The sequence below is a fragment of the Capra hircus genome, chromosome 12, assembly GCF_001704415.2.
Source record: "Capra hircus breed San Clemente chromosome 12, ASM170441v1, whole genome shotgun sequence".
In the NCBI taxonomy this organism is placed as follows: Eukaryota; Metazoa; Chordata; class Mammalia; order Artiodactyla; family Bovidae; genus Capra; species Capra hircus.
Genome location: NC_030819.1, coordinates 9,352,797 through 9,375,905, shown reverse-complemented (window position 1 = coordinate 9,375,905; position 23,109 = coordinate 9,352,797). Strand labels below are relative to the sequence as shown.

Sequence of the window (23,109 nt, the reverse complement as noted above, 5' to 3'; positions counted from 1 at the left end):
TTGTTTAGCTTGCTCTTTCATGTTTTGTCTTCCACTTAATTAAAAAAACAACAACACTGTAGCCTTTAAAATAACCACTTAATCACAACGGGACTCTGACCAGTGCTCATCACTTGGCTTTCTTCCTTTAATATTTTAATGCTGTGCTTAACCACACCCCGTGCCACCCCCTGCCCCCTGCCACTTCAGTTTTATACTTACTGAGGTTATTTTCAATTTGAGGCTCTTTTAATATCTGGGCACATCTTTTATGGGCCTTCCTCTTTCCTATCTTTCCTCTAATTCTTCCTCACTTGCTTCTTCCCATTTGTGAAATGGACGATTGCCATCATGGCTATTAAATATAAGAGTGCTAGTGTTTTGCTTATTGGAGAAGGAAATGGCAACCCACTCCAGTATTCTTGCCTGGAGAATCCCAGGGACAGAGGAACCTAGTGGACTGCTGGCTATGGGGTCACACAGAGTCGGACACGACTGACTGAAGCAACTTAGCAGCAGCAGCAGCAGTGTTTTGCTTATGCTGAAAGAAAGGGAAGCCATAAAATTTGAGGTGAAATAAAACATAATAAAGAACAGGGCAGGGTCATCAACTTTATAAAGCTTTGGAATTCCCCTGAAAGCCCCTTCTGAATCATTCCCGAAACCTCCCGTAAAACCTTTTCCCTCAAGTGCCAGTTTCTAAAATAAGTTAAATTACATACTATTAAAGTTTCTGGGTTTTCTGTATTATTTGGCGATTCATCACTTTTATACTAATTTTATTGAGATATATCACATTTTAACTACATTTTGAGTTTAATGACTTCTCATGAGTTTGTCCAAGAGTTGAACTGAACATTGATTCCCTGGTAAAATATGTTCCCTTTTCTAAATAGCTGAAATGTAATCAAACCTCTCAAACCTGTCCATTTGTAAGTTGTGGATGGTCATAACTATTCATAGATTTCTTTGTTTTACTATCTTTCTGGGTTATGTGGTGAAAATGAAATTGATCTTTTCTGTGGTTTCCTTCTCTCTCACATCTGTACTTCTTTTCTTTTCTCCTGTGCGGCCCAAAGAGGAAACTGCTGCCTTGAGCATTGATGAATTAGGTGTCTTTTGCATGATAGTAGCTCTTGTTTATGGAGCATTTTTTTCCCCAGTAGCAGGCACTTTTGTGAATGTTATTTCTAATGCTAATTGTCCTCTTAATTATTTTCATTTACATTTAAGAAACAAAGGATTAGAAATGGTAAGTAATTTGCTCAAGGTCACAGAGCTACTGAGTGGTGGGGTGCTTCAAATTTAGGTTCATTTAGCTCCAGGGACCATGTATTTTTCAAGATACTTTGGTAAAACTAATAGGATTAGAGGATGTGGGCTAAAATTTGAGTTGCCACTTTGTGTAAAATAGTACAAGGCACTTAAGCATGTTATATGTGCAATTTAAGGGTCAGATAGCCTCTTATCATTGTCAGGTTGAGAGACAGTTAAGACTTAATATGTTACTTCTGTGTACTTGTTTTTTTGGCCTTCCTTTTCTCCCTCATCCTCACTCCTGATATTTTCCCTTTGACCTCTCTAAGTTTGAAGATACAAGACCTATTGATCTCTAGTTTATCTTTAACCCCAGAGATAGACGACAGCAATCAGTGAGCTTGATTTGCATTACAGTTTGATCTGGATCAAAGGTCCTTAATACAATCAGGCCAAAATTGATTCTTGAAAGAAAAAGAAATCGTAAATTTCAAATCAGTCTTTAACAACTTCCAGATTATTCCAATTCCTTTATTTGGCCTGTCTTTCTCACAGTTAAAAATCATACCCAATGTAAGTGAAAATTTTTTGGTCCTCAGATCATCACACTGCAGACCTGTTTCTCCCAGGGCTTCTCGGCCTGAGTAGATGTCACATACTTGGTGGCTAACGCTGAAGCCCGAGCTCTATCGTGGCGCCCTTTCCCTGTCATCCTGTTGTCATGTTATCGATAGATTCGGTCACTTCTTCGTTCAAAATATCTCCCATATTCACTGCTCACTGTCTTGACTACCAACACTCTCCTCCAGATCACCATTGTTCTGGCGGGGACTATGATAATATTTTCTCTAGCCATTCCTCACATAGCAGTTGGTGTGATATTTTTAAACTCTAAATAATAAGGACTCACCCCATCTCATCCCACCCAGTCAATTCCTGCTTTAAACCCATTAATGTCTTTCCATTGCACTTAGATAAAATGAAAATTCTTTGTTGGGACTACAAACCCAGAATGATTTGACATCTGCCTTTCTCTCCAATCCCATTTTATGCTACTCACTTCCTTGCCTACCATACTTTAGTCACTAGCTTTCTTGAACACATCAAACTTAGAATAAGTTTTTGGGGATAGGGTGGGAAGCCTAGAACACTCTTGCTGATATCTTTCATATCTTGGCTTAAGTGTCATGTCTTCAAGAGAAGACACTCTAACATTTCCAGTCAGTCATTCTGTTTTATAACCAAGTTCTAAATCTCTGCAAAGTACTCATGACTTTTGGATATTTTTCTTGCTTGTTAACTTTTTCCTAGTGTATTATTTTGAAAAATTTCAATCAGACAATATTTTAAAAGAATTTTACAGTGTGTTCCTATAGGTGCTATGCTTTGCTCACCTGTGTCCGACTCTTTGAGACCCCCATGGACTGGAGCCCGCCAGGCTCCTCTGTCCATGGGGATTCTTCAGGCAAGAATGCTGGAGTGGGTTGCAATGCCCTTCTCCAGATCTTCCCAACCCAGGGATCGAACCTGGGTCTCCCGCATTGCATGCAGATTCTTTACTGTATGAGCCACAGCAGGGGAGCCCAGGGATACTGGAGTGGGTAGCCTATCCCTTCTCCAGGGAACTTTCTGACCTAGGAATTGAAACAGGGTCTCCTGCATTGCAGGCAGATTCTTTACCAACTGAGCTACCAGGGAAGCCCCGTGTACTTATATTCCCAACACCAAAACTCCATTATTAATCTTTTGCTAAATTTGCTTTATTGCTTATTTGTTAAACTATTTAAATTTTGGCATATTTCATAGTACATTGCAAATACCAGTATGCATCCTACTAAATACTTGAGTTCAGTTCAGTTCAGTTCAGTCGCTCAGTCATGTCCGACTCTTTGCGACCCCATGAATCGCAGCACGCCAGGCCTCCCTGTTCATCACCATCTCCCGGAGTTCACTCAGACTCATGTCCATTCATCGAGTCCGTGATGCCATCCAACCATCTCATCCTCGATCATCCCCTTCTCCTCCTGCCCCCAATCCCTCCCAGCACCAGAGTCTTTTCCATTGAGTCAGCTCTTTGCATGAGGTGGCCAAATACTTGAGTACACATGTCATTAACTTAATTCAGTATTTGTATTACAATTTGGTTGTTTTAAGGCAAACTTTATATACAGTTAACGTGAACACATACGAAGTGTGTATTCGTTGATTTTGATATATACATACCCCAAACACCACCAAGATGTTGAACATTACTGTCACCCTAGAAAGTTCCTTCATACTCAGTGCTTGGTCCTTACTTCCCCCACAACCAGGTTTAGAGACAACCTGTTCTCAATTTTTATACCAAATATTCTGTTCAGTCACTCAGTCATGTCCAACTCTTGCGACCCAGTGGACTACAGCATGCCAGACCTCCCTGTCCATCACCAACTCCTGGAGTTTACTCAAACCCATGTCCATTCAGTCGGTGATACCATCCAGCCATCTCATCCTCTGTCGTCCCCTTCTCCTCCTGCGCTCAGTCTTTCCAGCATCAGGGTCTTTTCAAATGAGTCAGTTCTTTGCATCAGGTGGCCAAAGTATTGGAGTTTCAACTTTAGCATCAGTCCTTCCAATGAGTATTCAGGACTGATTTCCTTTAAGATGGACTGGTTGGATCTCCTTGCAGTTCAAGGGACTCTCAAGAGCCTTCTCCAACACCACAGTTCAAAAACATCAATTCAAAAAAAAAAAAAAACCAAAAACATCAATTCTTCAGTGCTCAGCTTTCTTTAAAGTCCAACTCTCACATCCACATGTGACTACTAGCAAAACCATACCCTTGACTAGACGGACCTTTGTTGGCAAAGTAATGTCTCTGCTTTTCAATATGCTGTCTAGGTTGATCATCACTTTTCTTCCAAGGGGTAAGGGCCTTTTAATTTCATGACTGCAGTCACCATCTGCAGTGATTTTGGAGCCCCAAAAGTAAAGTCTGTCACTGTTTCCACAGTTTCCCCATCTATTTGCCATGAGGTGATGAGACGAGATGCCATGATCTTTGTTTTCTGAATGTTGAGCTTTAAGCCAACTTATTACTCTCCTCTTTCACTTTCAACAAGAGGTTCTTTAGTTCTTCTTCGCTTTCTGCCATAAGGGTGGTGTCATCTGCATATCTGAGGTTATTGATATTTCTCCAGGCAATCTTGATTCCAGCTTGTGCTTCCTCCAGCACAGCATTTCTCATGATATACTCTGCATAGAAGTTAAAGAAGCAGGGTGACAGTATACTGCCTTGATGTACTCCTTTCCTGATTTGGAACCAGTCTGTTGTTCCATGTCCAGTTCTAACTGTTACTTCCTGATTGCATACAGATGTCTCAAGAGGCCGGTCAGGTGGTCTGGTATTCCCATCTCTTTTAAGAGTTTTCCATAGTTTGTGGTGATCCACACAGTCAAAGACTTTGGCATAGTGAATAAAGCAGAAGTAGATGTTTTTCTGGAATTCTCTTCCTTTTTATATGATCCAGCGGATGTTGGCAATTTGATCTCTGGTTCCTCTGCCTTTTCTAAATCCAGCTTGAACATCTGGAAGTTCGCGGTTCACGTACTGTTGAAGCCTGGCTTGGAGAATTTTGAGCATTACTTTACTAGCGTGTGAGATGAGTGCAGTTGTGCCGCAGTTTGAGCATTCTTTGGCATTGCCTTTCTTTGGGATTGGAATGAAAACTGACCTTTTCCAGTCCTGTGGCCACTGCTGAGTTTTCCAAATTTGCTGACATATTGAGTGCAACACTTTCACAGCATCATCTTTTAGGATTTGGAAGAGCTCAACTGAAATTCCATCACGTCCACCAGCTTTGTTCGTAGTGATGCTTCCTAAGGCCTACTTCACTTCACGTTCCATGATGTCTGGCTCTAGGTGAGTGATCACACCATCATGATTATTTGGGTCATGAAGATCTTTTTTGTATAGTTCCTCTGTGTATCCCCTGGAGAACGAAATGGTAACCCACTCCAGTATTCTTGCCTGGAGAATCCCATGGACGGAGAAGACTGGTAGGCTACAGTCCATGGGGTCGCAAAGAGTCAGACACGACTGAGCGACTTCATTTTCTTTCTTTCTTTCTGTGTGTTCTTGCCACCTCTTAATATCTTCTGCTTCTGTTAGGTCCATACCTATCTTTGCATGAAATATTCCCTTGGTATCTCTGATTTTCTTGAAGAGATCTCTAGTCTCTCTGATTCTGTTGTTTTCCTCTGTTTCTTTGCACTGATCACTGAGGAAACCTTTCTTATCTCTCCTTGGTATTCTTTGGCACTCTGCATTCAGATGCTTATATCTTTCCTTTTCTCCTTTGCTTTTTGCTTCTCTTCTTTTCACAGCTATCTGTAAGGCCTCCTCAGACAGCCGTTTTGCTCTTTGGCATTTGTTTTTCTTGGGGATGATCTTGATCCCTGTCTCCTGTATAGTGTCATGAACCTCCGTCCGTAGTTCATCAGGCACTCTATCATATCTAATCCCTTGAGTCTATTTGCCACTTCCACTGTATAATCGTAAGGGGTTTGATTAAAGTCATACCTGAATGGTCTAGTGGTTTTCCCTACTTTCTTCAATTTAAGTCTGAATTTGTCAATAAGGAGTTCATGATCTGAGCCACAGTCAGCTCCCTGTCTTGTTTTTCTGCCTGTATAGAACTTCTCCATCTTTGGCTGCAAAGAATATAATCAGTCTGATTTCCGTATTGACCATCTGGTGATGTCCACATGTAGAGTCTTCTCTTGTGGAAGAGGGTGTTTCCTATGACCAGTGCATTCTCTTGGCAAAGCACTATTAGCCTTTGCCCTGCTTCATTCTGTACTCCAAGACCAAACTTGCCTGTTACTCCAGGTGTTTCTTGACTTTCTACTTTTGCATTCCAGTCCTCTGTAATGAAGAGGACATCTTTTTTGAGTATTAGTTCTAGAAGGTGTTGTAGGTTTTCATAGAACTGTTCAGCTTCAGCTTCTTCAGCCTTACTGGTTGGGACATAGACTTGGATTACCGTGATATTGAATGGTTTGCCTTGGAAACGAAGAGATCATTCTGTCGTTTTTGAGATTGCATCCAGGTGCTGCATTTTGGACTCTTTTGTTGACTATGATGGCTACTCCATTTCTTGAAAGGGATTCTTGCCCACAGTAGTAGATACAATGGTCATCTGAGTTAAATTCACCCATTCCAGTCCATTTTAATTCACTGATTTCTCAAATAGTAAATATTAGATTTGTAAAAATTGGGATAAAATTTAGATAGTATAAAATCCAGCCTTTCAACATGTGTAGTCCAGTGGTTTTTAGTATATTCAGAGAATTAGTGACTCTTCACCACTGAAGAGGAACCAAAGAGCCTCTTGATGAAGGTGAAAGAGGAGAGTGAAAAGCTGACCTAAAACTCAACGTTCAGAGAACTAATATCCAGCATCCAGTCCCATCATTTCATGGCAAATAGATGAGGAAACAGTAAGAGACTTTATTTTCTTGGGTCCAAAGTCACTGCAGATGGTGAGTTCAGGCATGAAATTAAAAGACGCTTGCTCCTTGGAATAAAAGCTGTGACAAACTTAGACAGCCTGTTAAATAGCAGAGACATTGCTTTGCCCACAAAGGTCTGTTTAGTCAAAGCTGTGGTTTTTCCTGTACTCATGTATGGATGTGAGTGCTGGACCATAAAGAAGGCTGAGCATTGAAGAATTGATGCTTTTGAACTGTGGTGTTGGAGAAGACTCTTGAGAGTCCCTTGGACTGCAAGGAAATCAGTGCTGAATATTCACTGGAAGGACTGAAGCTGAAGCTCCAATACTTTGGCCACCTGATATGAAGAGTCGGCTCATCAGAGAAGACCCTGAGGCTTGGGAAGATTGAACACAGGAGGAGAAGGTGATGACCAAGGACAAGATGGTTGTATGGCATCACTGACCTGATGGATATGAGTTTGAGCAAGGACTGAGAGATGATAAAGGACAGGCAGGCCCGACGTGTTTCTGTTCATGGGGTCTCAAAGAGACAGACATGACTAAGTGAGTGAACACCACCACCACCTACCACTCTAGTGCCAGAACATTTTCAGTACCCCCAAAAGAAACTCTGTATTAATTCCTGTGTGTGTGTGTGTGCATGAGGGCATGTGCTCAGTCACGTCCAACTCTTTTTTAACCCCATGGACTATAGCCCGCCAGGCTCCTCTGTCCATGGGATTCTCTAGGGAAGAATGCTGGAGTGTGTTGCCATTTCCTCCCCAGCTATCCAGTAACAGTCACTCCTTATATTCCAGCCCTTGGCAATCACCAATTTGCTTTCTGTTTCAGTGGATTTATCTATTCTGGATATTTCATATAAATGGAATCATAAAACGTATGACCTTCTGTGTTCACTTAGCGTTATATTTTCAAAGTTCCTCTATATGTATATTGGTACTTTATTCTTTTTATGACCAAATAATATTCCCTCCTATTCCAGAATACTGGAGTGGGTAGCCTTTCCCTTCTTCAGGGGATCTTCCCAACCCAGGAATCAAACTGGGGTTTCCTGCATTGCAGGTAGATTCATTGCCAGCTAAGCCACCAGGGAAGCCCAAAAGTATTCCATTGTGTGTTTATAGTACATTTTATTTATTCGTTTAGCCGCGGATGGACATTTGGGTTGTCTCCATATACTGACTGTTGTAGATAGTGCTGCCGTGAATGTGCATACCTATGCATGTTTGTGTATATGTTTTCAACTGTCTTGGTATATACCTAGTTGTGGAACTGCTGGTTTACATGGTAATTCTATGGTTAACTTTTTGAGGAACTGCCAATCTGTTTTCCCCAGTGGCTGAATCATCTTACATTCCTACCAGCAGTGTATGAGGTTTCCAGTTTCTTCCCATCGTTGCCAATACTTGTTATTTTCCGTTTTTTTTTTTTTTTTTAATATTATGGCCATCCTAGTGTGTGTGAAATGATATCTCACTGTGGCAGATATTGGCAGAATGGATAAAAACACATCCAACTATATGCTGTCTCTAAGAAACTCATTTTAGATCTAGACACAGAGATAGATTGAAAGCAAAAGGGTAGAAATAAATATCCCATGCAAATAGTAATCAGAAGAGAACTTGGGTGGCTATTCTAAAACATATTTTGTCTGTTGGACAAAATAGACTTTAAAGTCTAAAACTGTCAAAAGAGATAAAAGACACTATGTATTGACTGTTATAAACATATATGCACCAAACAGCTGATACTGAAAATATATGAAGTTAGTATTGACAGACTTGGAAAGAGAAATAGATAGTTATACAATAATAGTTGGGGACTTCAGTAGTACAGTTTAAATAATGAGTAAGAGCATCCATAGAGAGGATCAGTAAAGAAGTAAAGATTGTAACAGTTTAAACCAATGAAACTTTATAGACGTAAATAGGACACTCTACCCAATAGTAAAAGTATACACATTTGTCTCAAGTAATTCTCTTGTTAAATGGAAGAGTGTATGATTGAGATATAAAGAATTGAGTTTTAAAGAGATGGAAAAGAGAAAATAGTATCAAGCTGGAACAGTATCTCATAAAGTTTGTCCCTTTCCCTGCAGAATCCCAGGATTTAGTTTGATATGGAAGTACTCTCTTGTCTCTTGTACTCAATTACCTTGATAGGTTTCTCTTCTCTAAAAATAGTGTGGGATTTTCTCTGCATTAAGTAAATTCTTTCTTTGAAAATGATTGGTTTATGGTCATTTGCTTAGTACTTTATAGTAAAATTGACCAGGGGTTAGTTTGTATTTCTGGTTTCTAATGGCTTGCTTGGTAGCCCAGCTGGTAAAACATCCGCCTGCAATGCAGGAGTCCCCAGTTCGATTCCTGGGTCAGCAAGATCTGCTGGAGAAGGGATAGGCTGCCCACTCCAGTATTCTTGGGCTTCCCTGGTGGCTCAGATGGTAAAGAATCCGCCTACAATGTGGAAGATTTCTAGTACTTAAGACAGTGATCATCACATAAGTTTGTATTCAGTGAATGGTTATTCAGTGAGTGAATCCAAATAGAGATGTCTATATAAGTGTGGAAATGAAGTAAGTAGACCCACATTTTAAAGTTGTTTTTTTTTTTCCACAGTGTTTATAAATCATGATTTGACAATATTTTTTCTCATTTCCCCCCCTTCATTTCCAAGTTTGTAGTGGAGCTATCTGGGAAGAGTAGCAATATTAAGTAAGCCAGGATAAACTCTCAGCTAACAGATAACTAAAAAGAAAAAAAAAAGGTAGGTTTATTTAAGTAAACTTAGTATGTGATTGTTAATGACTAGAGCACGTCAATCCATTTAGGCTGTCATTGGATTCATTAGGCAGGACTAATGGAAGTTTTAAGATGCAAATGTATGAGAGTCTTTGAATGAACCTTCTTGGCTTCACACTAACCTATGATGTTATATCTTACATTCTCTGCAGGTTAGGCTCTCCCGTAAACTTCTTCTTGATATTAGTCTTCCTACCACCTTGGCTCCTGTCTCTGATAAGTATGTAGGAACTATATTGTTTTCTTCTCTGCCCTGGCTATTTTTTCCTTTCCTTTGGCTAATTTTCCTTTTGGCATGGTATAACGTTTAGAAAAGTTGCTCTTGTTTTTTTAATATAGAAGAACAAATTGTTTGTGCTAACGAAGGATAGAAATACTTAGCTAAGCCCTCAAATCTTTTCTTTCTTTCATGCTGCTTAGAAAACGTCACAGTGTTGTGTATGACTTTGTGGTTAAAGATATGTCAAGGAAGCATTTGAAAAAATATTGCAATTTGTATCTTTTTCCCAATCTTAATATCCTGTTGATTCATTTTCCAATTTGGTCCTCAGTAGAAGAGATATTTAATATTCATTTATTTAATTAGGAGATTTCCTAAGAAATGCCTAAGGAAAAATTATGTTGAAGGAAATAGTGTTATTCTCATTCTCATAAAGTATGAAAGAATGAGGTTTTTATTTGGCAGTTTTCATGTTATTGAAGTCTTGTGGTCATTTGAGGTTACAATTGTGGTCCGTGTTCTGCATCCGTTCTCTCTTTTCTTCATCAGTTGGGTCCTTACATTTTCTCTCGTTGCTCCAATATACACACTTTGGGTTTCAGCATTATTTCACAGGTTCTCCCTCTGCATTTTGCCATGCTGTATTTGTCCTCAGTGTCTCTCTTGTTGTTTCATTGTTGTTCGTTCTTGCATACCTTTTCTTTTTTCTATCAGTCTATTTCAAAAGACTCTACGTAATGTTCAGACACTAATGTGAAGACATTAAGTCTTTGGGTTTTGTTTGGAAACTTTCTGTCAGCTCATTCTGCTGCAGTCTAGACACTGAACCATGCTTTATTTCTGATCCCTGAATCAGAGTTAGGGATCTAGTATTTTTTATTTGCCTGAGTAGAGGAAAGGTAGCCCAGATCAGTTTTCCCAAGGAAAAAAAACCCCAAAACTAATTGCCTCTCTTTGCCATATTTAAACAAGTACTGTTATATACTGGTTTACTTTCTTATAACATAGCTTGATTAAATCTTTATGTGTATACTACCGATTCATTCTTATTTAAACTCAGTGTATTTGGATAGATATCTGTGTGTTCATGTGTGCATAGCCATCTTAGGAAAGGCAAAATGTCCTGTGCCCACTTTACACTTTTTCATTTTCCAGTGGCAAAAGCTCAGTGATAATAAAGATCACCTCTAGGTACCTTTTTTAGAGATTTTGTTCATCTGCAGTAGTAGTAGAGATATGAATAATTCATAGTTGGACTGCAACACATATATGTTTATGTTCTAATTACTGGATAATTATAGGCCCTAGAGAAATATAAATATGTATCACTTCAGTCTGAAGTGTGCTATTCTGAAGATATACCAATACTAAATTGATAATGACTGATGTAGCTATAACTTGTAATTAAAAGGCAACAACAAAAAAGTGGAAAAATTATGACCAAATAACAATATGGGAAACACATTGATGATGGAATTTATTTTCCCAAATTGTTTGAACCATCTCCTTATTTGTCTTCACAGTAGGAACTTTTCAGTGTAGCCAAGTGTTGCATGGCAGCCAAATTGCCTACTAAATTTTGAATTATTTCCTTGGAAAACTTAGTAATGTGGTAATTCTTATTTGAGTCTGTGCAACTGTTATTCATTTTTCAGAGCTGTAGTGTTACACCTTTTTATTGCCCCTGCCCTGTAACCTTAAACAGCAAAGATTTTCCTCATCCTCCATGTTCACTTCCCTTTGGTAAGACTGTGGGGTGCATTGGAGTTCTGTTCTATGCCAGCCTTGTCCGGGTATGAGGCTAATGGAGGTTCTACCAGCCACAGTGGCACAGACCATGGAGGCAGGAAGTAGAGGGGTCTCGATTTTGATCAACAGTTCTCTGTAACTCAGCATTCACTACTATATTGCATTGTTTGGTTTTGCAATTTGTGTATCATCGTCATCATGTCCTAAATCTTGAATTCATCCCCTTTTCTCCATTTATCCTGTGGTTCCATTTGTTCAAGCTAGTGTCATCTTTTGCCTAGGTCACTGTAATAGCCTTCCAGATGGCTCCTCTGTCACAGACTGGATACCTGTCTTAAAGCAGACCCTGGAATTTTATTGGGGAATATTCTTGGGACCAGTGTGCATGAGGGAGTGAAAGAAATTGTGGCCTGAAGGGGGTTTGAATTGAGTTGAGACTCAGACTCAGCAACGGCCTTAGCTCTTACTGCAGAGAGTCCTGCGTATTGAAAAGTGAAAGTCGTTTAGTCGTGACTCTCTGCAACCCCGTGGACTATACAGTCCATGGAATTCTCCAGGCCAAAATACTGGAGTGGGTAGCCTTTCCCTTCTGCAGGGGACCTTCCGAACCCAGGGACCGAACCCAGGGACCAAACCCAGGTTTCCTGCCTTGTAAGTGGATTCTTTACCAACTGAGCTATCAGGAAAGCCCAGTATTGGCTGATCTTTTATATTAAATAGCTGTCTCAAATTGAGGCAATAAGATTGAACTGTTATACACCTGTGTTAACTAAGCCTTGGGTGCAGGCTGCCCCTTGGAAGGAGTAATACAAGCTGAGGATAAGTCAACTTTTGGTTGATGATACTTCCAGCAGCTGGAGGAATGTCCTAAAGTGGTGAGATGGACAGAGCTCTGTTTCATAATTTTAATATGTATTTTCCGCAGTTGTTCATTTCTGAGTATTTTCAGAGTTCTGTTATGATTTTTGAATCAGGTTATTTAGGAATACATTAACAGTTTCAACTTTTTGTTATATTTCTAAGTTAATTGCTTTCTGATCAGTGAATATCATCTTTCTTATTTAGAAACTTTCTAATTTGATGAGAATTGCTTTATGGCCAAGGAGTAAATCACTTTGAATATATCTTCCATGTGTACCTGAACAGTGTGTATTTTCACATTATTGTAGGCCATGTTTTATAGATGACCAATAGGTCAAGTCTGCCTATTGGGATGTTCACATCTTCTAGTGATGTTTTTGGCTATTTGATCAGTTCTTGAGAGAGTGGATTAGTGACGTTTTCTTGCTTGCCAGGAAGTTAATGGGTAATATAGCAGTGTAATCTGTCTTCTTGGCTAATTTTACTTTTTATCAAAATGTATGGCTTTTTCTGAGTTTGCTTTCTAATTTCATTTTATCAGTATTGTTATGACTAAACCAGGTTATTTTGGTGTTTTCTTATGTTCTTTTTTTTTTTTTTCCAGTCAGCCAGTACTCTATTGATTGAGGTAACTCTCTTGTAAGTGTATATACTGATGTTTTTCTTTTTCTATTCAAGACTGGCATTGTCTTTTAACCATAAGATTTCAGTTGATGTACATTTATTGTGTTGACTGCTTTCTGATTTATTTATATTATCTTCTTTTTCTTTTTGTTCCACTTCTTGGATTCTACTTTCTCTCCTTTCATGACTTCCCTTTGATAACGATTGCCTTTAAGATTTCTCTTCTTTATTCCATTCCCATCCCCCCCACTCCTTTCCACTGTGATAGAAATTTTATGCTTATTTCTATTTCAGGGTTTACTGTAGAAATTTGAATTTGGAGACAGTTCTTCAGGTATTCCTCAGTATCCTAAACTTTTTAAAATGTTTACTTACTTTAAAATTTAATCTACAGTTTTCTCTCCTACCAAAGATTTCCGCCTTATATGCTTTCTTGTATTCTATTTCCTTAATTGTTTACCCCACTAATTAGGCATTATTACTTGGCTATAAATCGCTAATATTTATGTACCTTTACTCAAATACTTACTTTCTTTGTTCATTGTTCCTTCTTCCATCCCTGACTTTACAAATGGGATTATTTCTGTTTTTCCTGGAATTTACCCCATAGAAGTTTCTACAGGTAGTTAACTCAGTTTTTGTTTAGATGGGACTATTCACATTGGCTTTTCCGGTGGTCATGTATGGATGTGAGAGTTGGACTGTGAAGAAAGCTGAGCACCAAAGAATTGATGATTTTGAACTGTGGTGTTGGAGAAGACTCTTGAGAGTCCCTTGGACTGCAAGGAGATCCAGCCAGTCCATCCTAAAGGAGATCAGTCCTGGGTGTTCATTGGAAGGACTGATGCTGAAGCTAAAACTCCAGTACTTTGGCCACCTCATGGGAAGAGTTGACTCATTGGAAAAGACTCTGATGCTGGGAGGGATTGAGGGGCAGGAAGAGAAGGGGACGACCGAGGATGAGATGGCTGGATGGCATCACTGACTCGATGGACGTGAGTCTGAGTGAGCTCCGGGAGTTGGTGATGGACAAGGAGGCCTGGCGTGCTGCGATTCATGGGGCTGCAGAGTCGGACATGACTGAGCGACTGAACTGAACTGATTCAGTTCTTTGTTAACAGATGGCTTTGGTGTGGATGCAGGGCGAGGTTGGCAGTAGTTTTCTGTTAGCATCGAGCTGGAGCATTTGTACTGTATGGTGCTCTGCAGCTGTTGAAGAGAGACCTGTCAGTCTCATTTTTGTTACTCCTTTGTAGGCAGTCTGTTCTTTTTGTCCGGCTCCTTCATAAAAATGATTTTTTATGCAGGAATGCTTTATGAACAATGAAATCTTAACTATTCTAAGTGTATAGGTTAGAGAATTTTACTACATGTCACTACAATTAAGGTATAGATTTTATTTCTGTTCTTTTAAAAAACATTGCTTCCTTCATTTTACACTTCCACCAGCCGTGTTTCAAGAGTTCTAGTTAGCTGCTTACTCCATCCTTGCAAATACTTGTCTTTCTAGTTTTTGTCATTCTAATGGATATATAGTTATATTTCATTGTGATTTTGATTTCTATTTCCGTAATACTGTCGAGCATATTTTCACATGCTCAATCACTATTCATTAATGTTTGCCAAACCAAAGGTCACTTAACTTTTCTCTTATTTATCTTCTAGACATTTTATTGTTTAGTATTATATAGTTAGGTCTACAATCCACTTAGGGTTAACTTTTGTGAAATGTGAAGGACTTTGTCTAGATTCATTTTTGCCCATGGATTTCCAGTTGTTCTAGCAACATTTGTTGGAAGTGATTATCTTTTCTCTATTGAGTTGCTTTTGCTTTCTTGTCAAAGATCATTCACTGTGTTTGTGTGAGTTTTTTTTCCCATGCTTTCCATGCTATTCCATTGATTTGATTTGACTATTCTTTTACCAATATCTTGGTGATTTTATTATTGTAGCTTTATAGTAAGCCTTAAAGTTGGGTAATGTCAGTCTTTTGAATTTGTTGTCCTCTTTTAATACTGTGTTGGCCATTATAGGTCTCTTACTTTTGTATATAAATGTTAAAATCATTTTGTTGATATATACAAAATAGCTTAATGGAGTTTTGGTTGATATTGCTTTGAATCTATAGATCAATTTAGGGAGAATTGGTATCTCAACAATATTGAGTTCAGGCATGTGGAATTTTTCTCCATTTATTTAATTAACTTCAGTTCAGTTCAGTCGCTCAGTCATGTCCAGCTCTTTGCAACCCCATGAATCGCAGAACGCCAGGCCTCCTTGTCCATCACCAACTCCCGGAGCTCACTCAGACTCATGTCCATCGAGTCGGTGATGCCATCCAGTCATCTCATCCTCTGTCATCCCCTTCTCCTGCCCCCAGTCTCTCCCAGCATCAGAGTCTTTTCCAATGAGTCAACTCTTCACATGAGGTGGCCAAAGTACTGGAGCTTCAGCTTTAGCATCATTCCCTCCAAAGAACACCCAGGACTGATCTCCTTCATAATGGAGTGGTTGGATCTCCCTGCAGTCCAAGGGGCTCTCAGGAGTCTTCTCCAACACCACAGTTCAGAAGCATCAGTTCTTTGGCGCTCAGCTTTCTTCACAGTCCAACTCTCATATCCATACATGACCACAGGAAAAACCATAGCCTTGAATAGACAGACCTTTGTTGGCAAGGTAATGTCTCTGCTTTTCAATATGCTATCTAGGTTGGTTATAACTTTTCTTCCAAGGAGTAAGTGTCTTTTAATTTCATGGCTGCAGTCACCATCTGCAGTGATTTTGGAGCCCCCAAAAATAAAGTCTGACACTGTTTCCACTGTTGATTTAGTTAGATCTTCCTTAGTTTCATTCATCAGAACTTTGTAGTTTTCTGCATATAGATACTATACATATTTTGTAGATTTATGCCTAAGTGTTTTGTTCTTTGGGGTACTAATGTAAATGGTATTGTTTCTAACTTCAAGTGTTTCCATTGCTGGTATGTGGGAATGCAATTCAACTTGTAATTACATTAGTCTTAGAAGGTTTTTTTTGTTCGTTTGGGTTTTTTTTTTGGTGGTAGTGGTTGTGGTTCTTGATTCTTTGAGATTTTCTTCATAGATGATCTTATTTCCTGCTAATGACATTTCTTCCTTCTCAATTTGTTTACCTTTTTCTTGTCTTATTGCATAAGCTGGGACCTATAGTAAGATGTTGAATAGGAAGGGTAAGAAAGGACATCCTTGCCTTGTTCCTGATCCTAGAAAGAGTTGGACATGACTGAAGTGACTTAGCATGCACGGTTCTTACATGTATGGCTTAGTAGGAGAGAGAAGTGATCATATGTATATATTAAAGAATTTTGCTGACCTCTTTATAGTTTGATGGGAACAACTGTATTAGTAGGGAACTCTGTTAGGAGATTCTGGTTAGCACCACCAAATTAGGAATTGGACATTTCTCTAGAAATATTTCACTTTTCCTTTCTTTTTACATTTCTTTCTCTATCAGTCATTACAGTCTATGAATTTTTTGTTAAAGAAGCTGTAGGTGAAAAACTATATAAAATTCTTCATTATATGACTCATGATATTTATATCATGAAGATGTCATTTCACCAACCTTTACAGTATCAGATTATGCCACTGTGTATAGGGGCAGGTTTTGCTTAAAGGGGGCTGGATTATATACTGTGTCTCTTGTGTAGCTCAACATAGTGTGTTGGTCAAGAAATGCAGTCAGACTTGGGATTCATAACTGAGTGGGAAAGCACCAAGCCCTAGAGGCTCCCTTCATCCACATTCTGTTTACACATTGTACTGACTCTACCTCTAATACAAGGCTAGACCTTTCTCTCAGTGGAGTCTGGGTTACAGCTCTCCTCTAGTGGTGGTTTAGTCGCCAAGTCATGTCTGACTCTTTTGCGACCCTGTGGACTGTAGCCCTCCAGGGCTACATGGACCTCTCCAGGCAAGAATACTGGAGTGGGTTGCCATTTCCTTCTCCAGGGGATTTTTCCAATGATCAGACCTGTAGCTCTTGTGTCTCTTGAGTTGGCAGGTGGATTCTCTATCGCTGAGCCACCAGGGAAGCCCAGTCAGTCGGCCTTACTTAGAGTCACAGGCAGACGTCCAGTGACAGGATGGTAAAGGTGGGGAAAAACTTGCCAACAGCACTAGGACCTGAGGGTTTTTTGTTTGTTTGTTTGTTTGTTTTTTTTAAAGCAATCTTATCATACCAGGAGCTTCGTCTTATTTTAAAAACCTTGGAGAATTTTATTTTGAGATCAAATTGCCAACATCCGCTGGATCATGGGAAAAAAAAGCAAGAGAGTTCCAGAAAAACATCTATTTCTGCTTTATTGACTGTGCCAAAGCCTTTGACTGTGTGGATCACAATAAACTGTGGAAAATTCTGAAAGAGATGGGAATAGCAGACCATCTGACCTGCCTCTTGAGAAATCTGTATGCAGGTCAGGAAGCAACCGTTAGAACTGGACATCAAACAACAGAGTGGTTCCAAATAGGAAAAGGAGTACGTCAAGGCTGTGTATTGTCGCCCTGCTTATTTAACTTCTGTGCAGAGTACATCATGAGAAACGCTGGACTGAAAGAAACACAAGCTGGAATCAAGATTGTTGGGAGAAATATCAATAACCTCAGATATGCAGATGACACCACCCTTATGGCAGAAAGTGAAGAGGAACTAAAAAGCCTCTTGATGAAAGTGAAAGAGGAGAGTGAAAAAGTTGGCTTAAAGCTCAACATTCAGAAAACAAAGATCATGGCATCCGGTCCCATTAGTTCATGGGAACTAGATGGGGAAACAGTAGAAACAGTGTCAAACTTTATTTTTGGGGGCTCCAAAATCACTGCGGATGGTGACTGCAGCCATGAAATTAAGAGACACTTACTCCTTGGAAGAAAAGTTATGACCAACCTAGATAGCATATTGAAAAGCAGAGACATTACTTTGCCGACTAAGGTCCGTCTAGTCAAGGCTATGGTTTTTCCAGTGGTCGTGTATGGGTGTGAGATTTGGACTGTGAAGAAGGCAGAAAGCCGAAGAATTGATGCCTTTGAACTGTGGTGTTGGAGAAGACTCTTGAGGGTCCCTTGGCCTGCAAGGAGATCCAACCACTCCATTCTGAAGGAGATCAGCCCTGGCATTTCATTGGAAGGAATGATGCTAAAGCTGAAACTCCAGTACTTTGGCTACCTCATGAGAAGAGTTAACTAATTGGAAAAGACTCTGATGCTGGGAGGGATTGGGGGCAGGAGGAGAAGGGGACGACCGAGGATGAGATGACTGGATGGCATCACTAACTCGATGGACGTGAGTCTGAGTGAGCTCCGGGAGTTGGTGATGGACAAGGAGGCCTGGCGTGCTGCGATTCATGGGGTCGCTAAGAGTCGGACACGACTGAGTGACTGAACTGAACTGAACTGATAAGGAAGGTTGTTCTGTTTCAAACATTAGTCAACTAAAGATGATAAATTTAAAGAAATGTGTTCTAGACAAAAGTTGAACAGAGGAATAAGTACTCTAATGGGTTAAACAATGTGAGAGAACATTAGTGGATATTTCATACCCAGGCTGGAAAAAGTTAGGGGTTGCAAGCCATCAACTTGATCACTTTTGATTTTCCCAGGAATGCCAACTTTTGACTGAATGGTTTTTTTTTTCCTTTTGCTTCCAGTTCCTGGCATCCCATAACTTACCCTAATTAGAGTCACAGGCACAATAAGAAAGTGGGGATGACAGCCTGGGCTTTTTGATATTATTTAATATCATCTATGTGGAATATTTTTTTCTCTCCTTTTCAAATCACTAGTTCTCATTTCTCCATGGCATGATGACAGCATAAAAATATGTGCTGTCCGAAATTTGATGACTTCCTTGGCATAAGACTTTGAGCAGAATACCTTACTATTATATTATTTTCAGTTATAGCTCAAAAATTACATTGAGTTCATGATTGTAATGTCACCACCTTCTACCAGTTTCTTCCTGTCTCTCTGTTGTTTAATATTTGGCTTCTTAAATTCTTGGCAAGGAGTCTTCTCTTCTGGGTCGTGTGTATTCACAGGTCTGTTGCTGCATCACCTCCTTTGGGGGCACTATGTTGCCATTGTCTTACTGTATATTACCCCGTTGCCTAACAGTGTCTCACCTCTTCTGAAAATAAAATAGGGGAACTTCCCTGGTGGGTCAGTGGTAAAGAACTTGCCTGTCAATGCAGGAGGCATAAGAGATGTGGGTTCAGTCCCTGGGTTGGGAAGATCCCCTGGAGGAGGGCGTGGCAACCCGCGCCAGTATTCTTGCCTGGATAATCCCATGGACAGAGGAGCCCGGGGAGCTACAGTCCATGAGGTCGCAAAGAGTCAGACACGACTGAAGCGCCAGCACTGAACAGAAAATAATTTGTTGTTGACAAATGATTTTACATGTCTTGTTTTGCCATCTAGTTCTTTGCTACCAAAGAAAATTTCCAAATCTTATTTTGAACCTCACAAATCCCTAAATGGTCCAGGATCCATAGTAAATGACTAAGATGAGATTAATCCTGGACTCAGAACAACTGCACATTTCCTAATCCTCAGCGGGAGCGGAAAATAGTAGAGACATGAGGTGTGGATATCATTCCTCTTGTGGTTTCCTGTTCACATGGATAAATAGTTTTTGATGGTGAATTGGTAACATGTTTTATGGGGGAATATGACTTTAATAAAGACCTTAAGTTGTTTTTAAAAAGATATCTCAGGCCTGCTGATTTCTAATTTTTAGATATTGTTTCTTCACTGCTCAAAAACAAGCTAATTCTTCTTTACTGACTTCAATCTAGTTCCTTTATATGATATTCATTGTGGGGCTGCAGTGCTATGAGGCGAATAATGTTCTTGTTACTCTTAAGCAGAATCTGTAGAATGCAGAAGTGTGTAGGATAATTTGCATCTAATTTATGTGTCCAGTTCTCTTTTCCTCTTCCATCCTGCAGATAAACTCTGTACTTCAGATTGTTTCAGTCCTTCCTTAAACCTCTCCTGTGTTTCCCCACTTCTGTTTTGTTTCTGTTCTTCCTACCTAACGTGTTCATATCCTGCTCGTCCTGCATAGTCTTATATAAATAGCCCTATCTGTTGTGAGCTGTGTGCTAAGTTGCTTCTGTCATGTCTGACTCTGTGCAACCCCATGGACTCTAGCTCGCCAGGCTCCTCTGTCCAGGAGATTTCCCAGGCAAGAATACTGAACTGGGTTGCCGTGTCCTCCTCCAAGAAATCTTCCCAACCCAGGGATTGAACCTGTGTCCCTTCTGTCTCCTATGTTGGTGGGCAGGTTCTTTACCGCTGGCACCACTGCTAGCCTCCTGTCTGTTGGGTTGGCCAAAAAGTTTATTTGGGTGGGTTTCTCCATCATATCTTTTGGAAAAACCTGAATCAACTTTTTGGCCAATCCTATATAATATGCTTTTCTTAATCCCTTTTTCTCTTTGCTATGATTCCTTTCTGAATTCCCACTGAGAGAATTATCTGGGGTTCTGTGCCTCTTTCTTCCTAGATTATGTGGCTCCCTGTGTGAGAATAGCGTATTCATCTTTCTTCTTACTGCATCTAGCGTTGCTTTTATAGTGCTGTCCCACATAAATCTATCTCACATAAGTGTAACCAGTATCTGAACTTTCAAAGCTGAATTAATTATGAAACATTTTTAACTAAGTCGAAGTTAAGAGTGATGTTCTGTGGTTTAGGGGTCAGATGTCTGTGGCATTTGGCCCTGTCTGCCCTTTTCTTCAAAGATCCCACAGCTAGAGTGCAGTGCTGATAGCTGCCCTGGGCGGGCAGAGTCCTTGAAGGGCTCCTCCCTGACCTCTTCTTTCTTCACAAACGATCACAAACAAGTGGTCTCAGACATGAGTATCTCCACTGTATTGTCAGAAACCCTCTAAACACAGAGACTTCGCAGCTTTTCTTGGTAAGTCATCATAGATGACTCATGCTGTCAAAATTTAGCTACTCTAAATACTCAGTCCTGTTTAATCACAGCAGTTTTATTCTTTTTTCTTACAAGACTTTGGCTGGAAGCGTCCTCTGTTTTGGGCCTGATGTTGTATTTTTATAATATTCCCACGTTTAGGCATTTCATCCCCTGGTGACTGAATGGTATGTGTTGGTAGCTTCTCCACGATGGCAGCAAGCCCTGCCTCTTCAGCTCCAGTCATAATAGAACAGCCATGGCTTGATTTTTCCCAGAGCCATCATGTCTTTCTTGCAGATGAAAACTGCAGGGGTTCCCTGTAGTTTTGCAGATGAAAATACCTCAAGTACCTGTAAATCATTACTTTTGAAAACAAGGAATTTGTTATACCTGCAAACAGCAGTTTGGGGGGGTCAAAAGGAATGCATGTATTTGTGTGTGTTTCCTTAATACTATAGAAGTTGTTTCTTATATCTTTGGTTAATTAATACTGTATCTACTTCCATTTTTGGAATCCACTGTCAAGTTATGTTTTCTTATTGGGTAAAATGTTGCATTTATTGATACACACGGTCTTTTTCTTTTAAAAATGATCACACTCATTTAAAAATATATATGAAACATAGATGAAATATATGTAAGATCCTTAACCAGCATTATTTTCCTGATGCTAAAGAAAGGAACTTTTAAATAAATCAGTTATTGTCCCTGTGTTACTGAACATGTGGTCACTTGTCATGTTGATGCATCCAGATGATCGAAGCCTGAACTGCTGTCTCATTCTTCCCTGCTGTTAGGCTACCCTGTCATGATCAAGGCCTCAGCAGGCGGTGGTGGGAAGGGCATGCGGATCGCTTGGGATGATGAAGAGACCAGGTGAGATTCTGTCCAAAATATACTTTTGATGAAAATAGCAGTCACTGGAGTTTTATTAAACTGACAAGTAAACAGATACCAAAAGCATAATGGAATAATTAAAACAATCATCTAATTTTTACTCCTCCAGATGGGAAAAATTAATATTAGGCAGAAAAGTTTCTTATTTATATTTTGGTGTTTATCCTATTATGGAAAGTTTTCTTTTTATACTATCTCAAACATTAATAAAGGATTATCTTTTACAGTGTATTTTTAAAGATTACAGTCATGATTCTGTCTTTTAGGTAAAAATTGCTAATGTTTGGCTATTTAATTCTGAATATGATGAAAGATTTGAATCTAATATATTTGAAAGCAGTAGTAATTTCATCTGTTTATGTATTACTCAGTACTCATTTGCTTCCCTTTGATTGCCTGTAAAAATCGTGAACTACTTTGATAACTTTAGTGTTATCTTTATACTGTTATTGTATTTCAATATAATTTATAGTGTGAAATATATTTCCTTTTGAATTTGAAATTATAGTATGTCCTTCATATGCAGGGTACTCTGTTATGTATTTGAACAGTTTCTTAGTAGTAGTTTCAGAAATCAAAAGACTTTGAAAACAAAATTTTAAAAACTTAATGTATTGATAACATCATGGTGAGGAGAAAAATAAATTTTTCAACAACTGCCTTGTCCATGCAAGTTTTAGGGGACTCTATTCAGATTTTATTACATACTTCAAAGCTTGACAGTAAGAGAGATTTATGTAATTTTTTGAAGGAAAGAGATGAAAAAAAAATCACTGAATTATTACCCTTAATGTTGCCTTTCCTGCCCTTTCTCTACCCAGAAGTAATTTGGTCTTCCAAATGGTTAGTTCTTTTTTCTCCTTTTCTTTTCCTTTCCTTCTCATTCCCTGAAATCTCTGAAAGAGAGAAATCAGGAGTGGTCGGTATGAAAGCCATCCAGTGCAAAGCTAAGTCAGAAGTTAGGTTCTAAAGTGAATTTATAACAAGGTAAAAATCTCTCAGGGGCAATAGATTACCCTAAAATCTGAGGGGACAGACACCACATTGCAGACTTGCACAGACAGTTTTAACTCTAAAAGATGATTGTCTCAGAACCCCATTGTTTCTTGGGTTATACGTCAGAGGTGGGGTGATGATATATGCCTAAGACAAGTCTTTCAACCCCAGCCTCGTGCTCAGCGTTACTGCTACCACATAGTGAGCAAGGTCCCATCAGATTCCCCTCTCCCATCTTACACTTACCCAGCATGAAGAAACTCATTGGGTGCAT

The 23,109-nt window shown here is 39.4% G+C and overlaps 1 protein-coding gene across 1 annotated transcript in view; it reads left to right on the top strand.

The window, feature by feature from the left end:
- Nucleotides 1–23,109, top strand: part of PCCA (propionyl-CoA carboxylase alpha subunit) — a 378,687-nt gene that overhangs the window by 130,667 nt on the left and 224,911 nt on the right. The window contains exon 9 of the mRNA XM_018056387.1: nt 21,740–21,818. Within this exon, the coding sequence (XP_017911876.1) occupies nt 21,740–21,818 (79 nt within the window). The remainder of the gene's footprint in view (nt 1–21,739; nt 21,819–23,109) is intronic.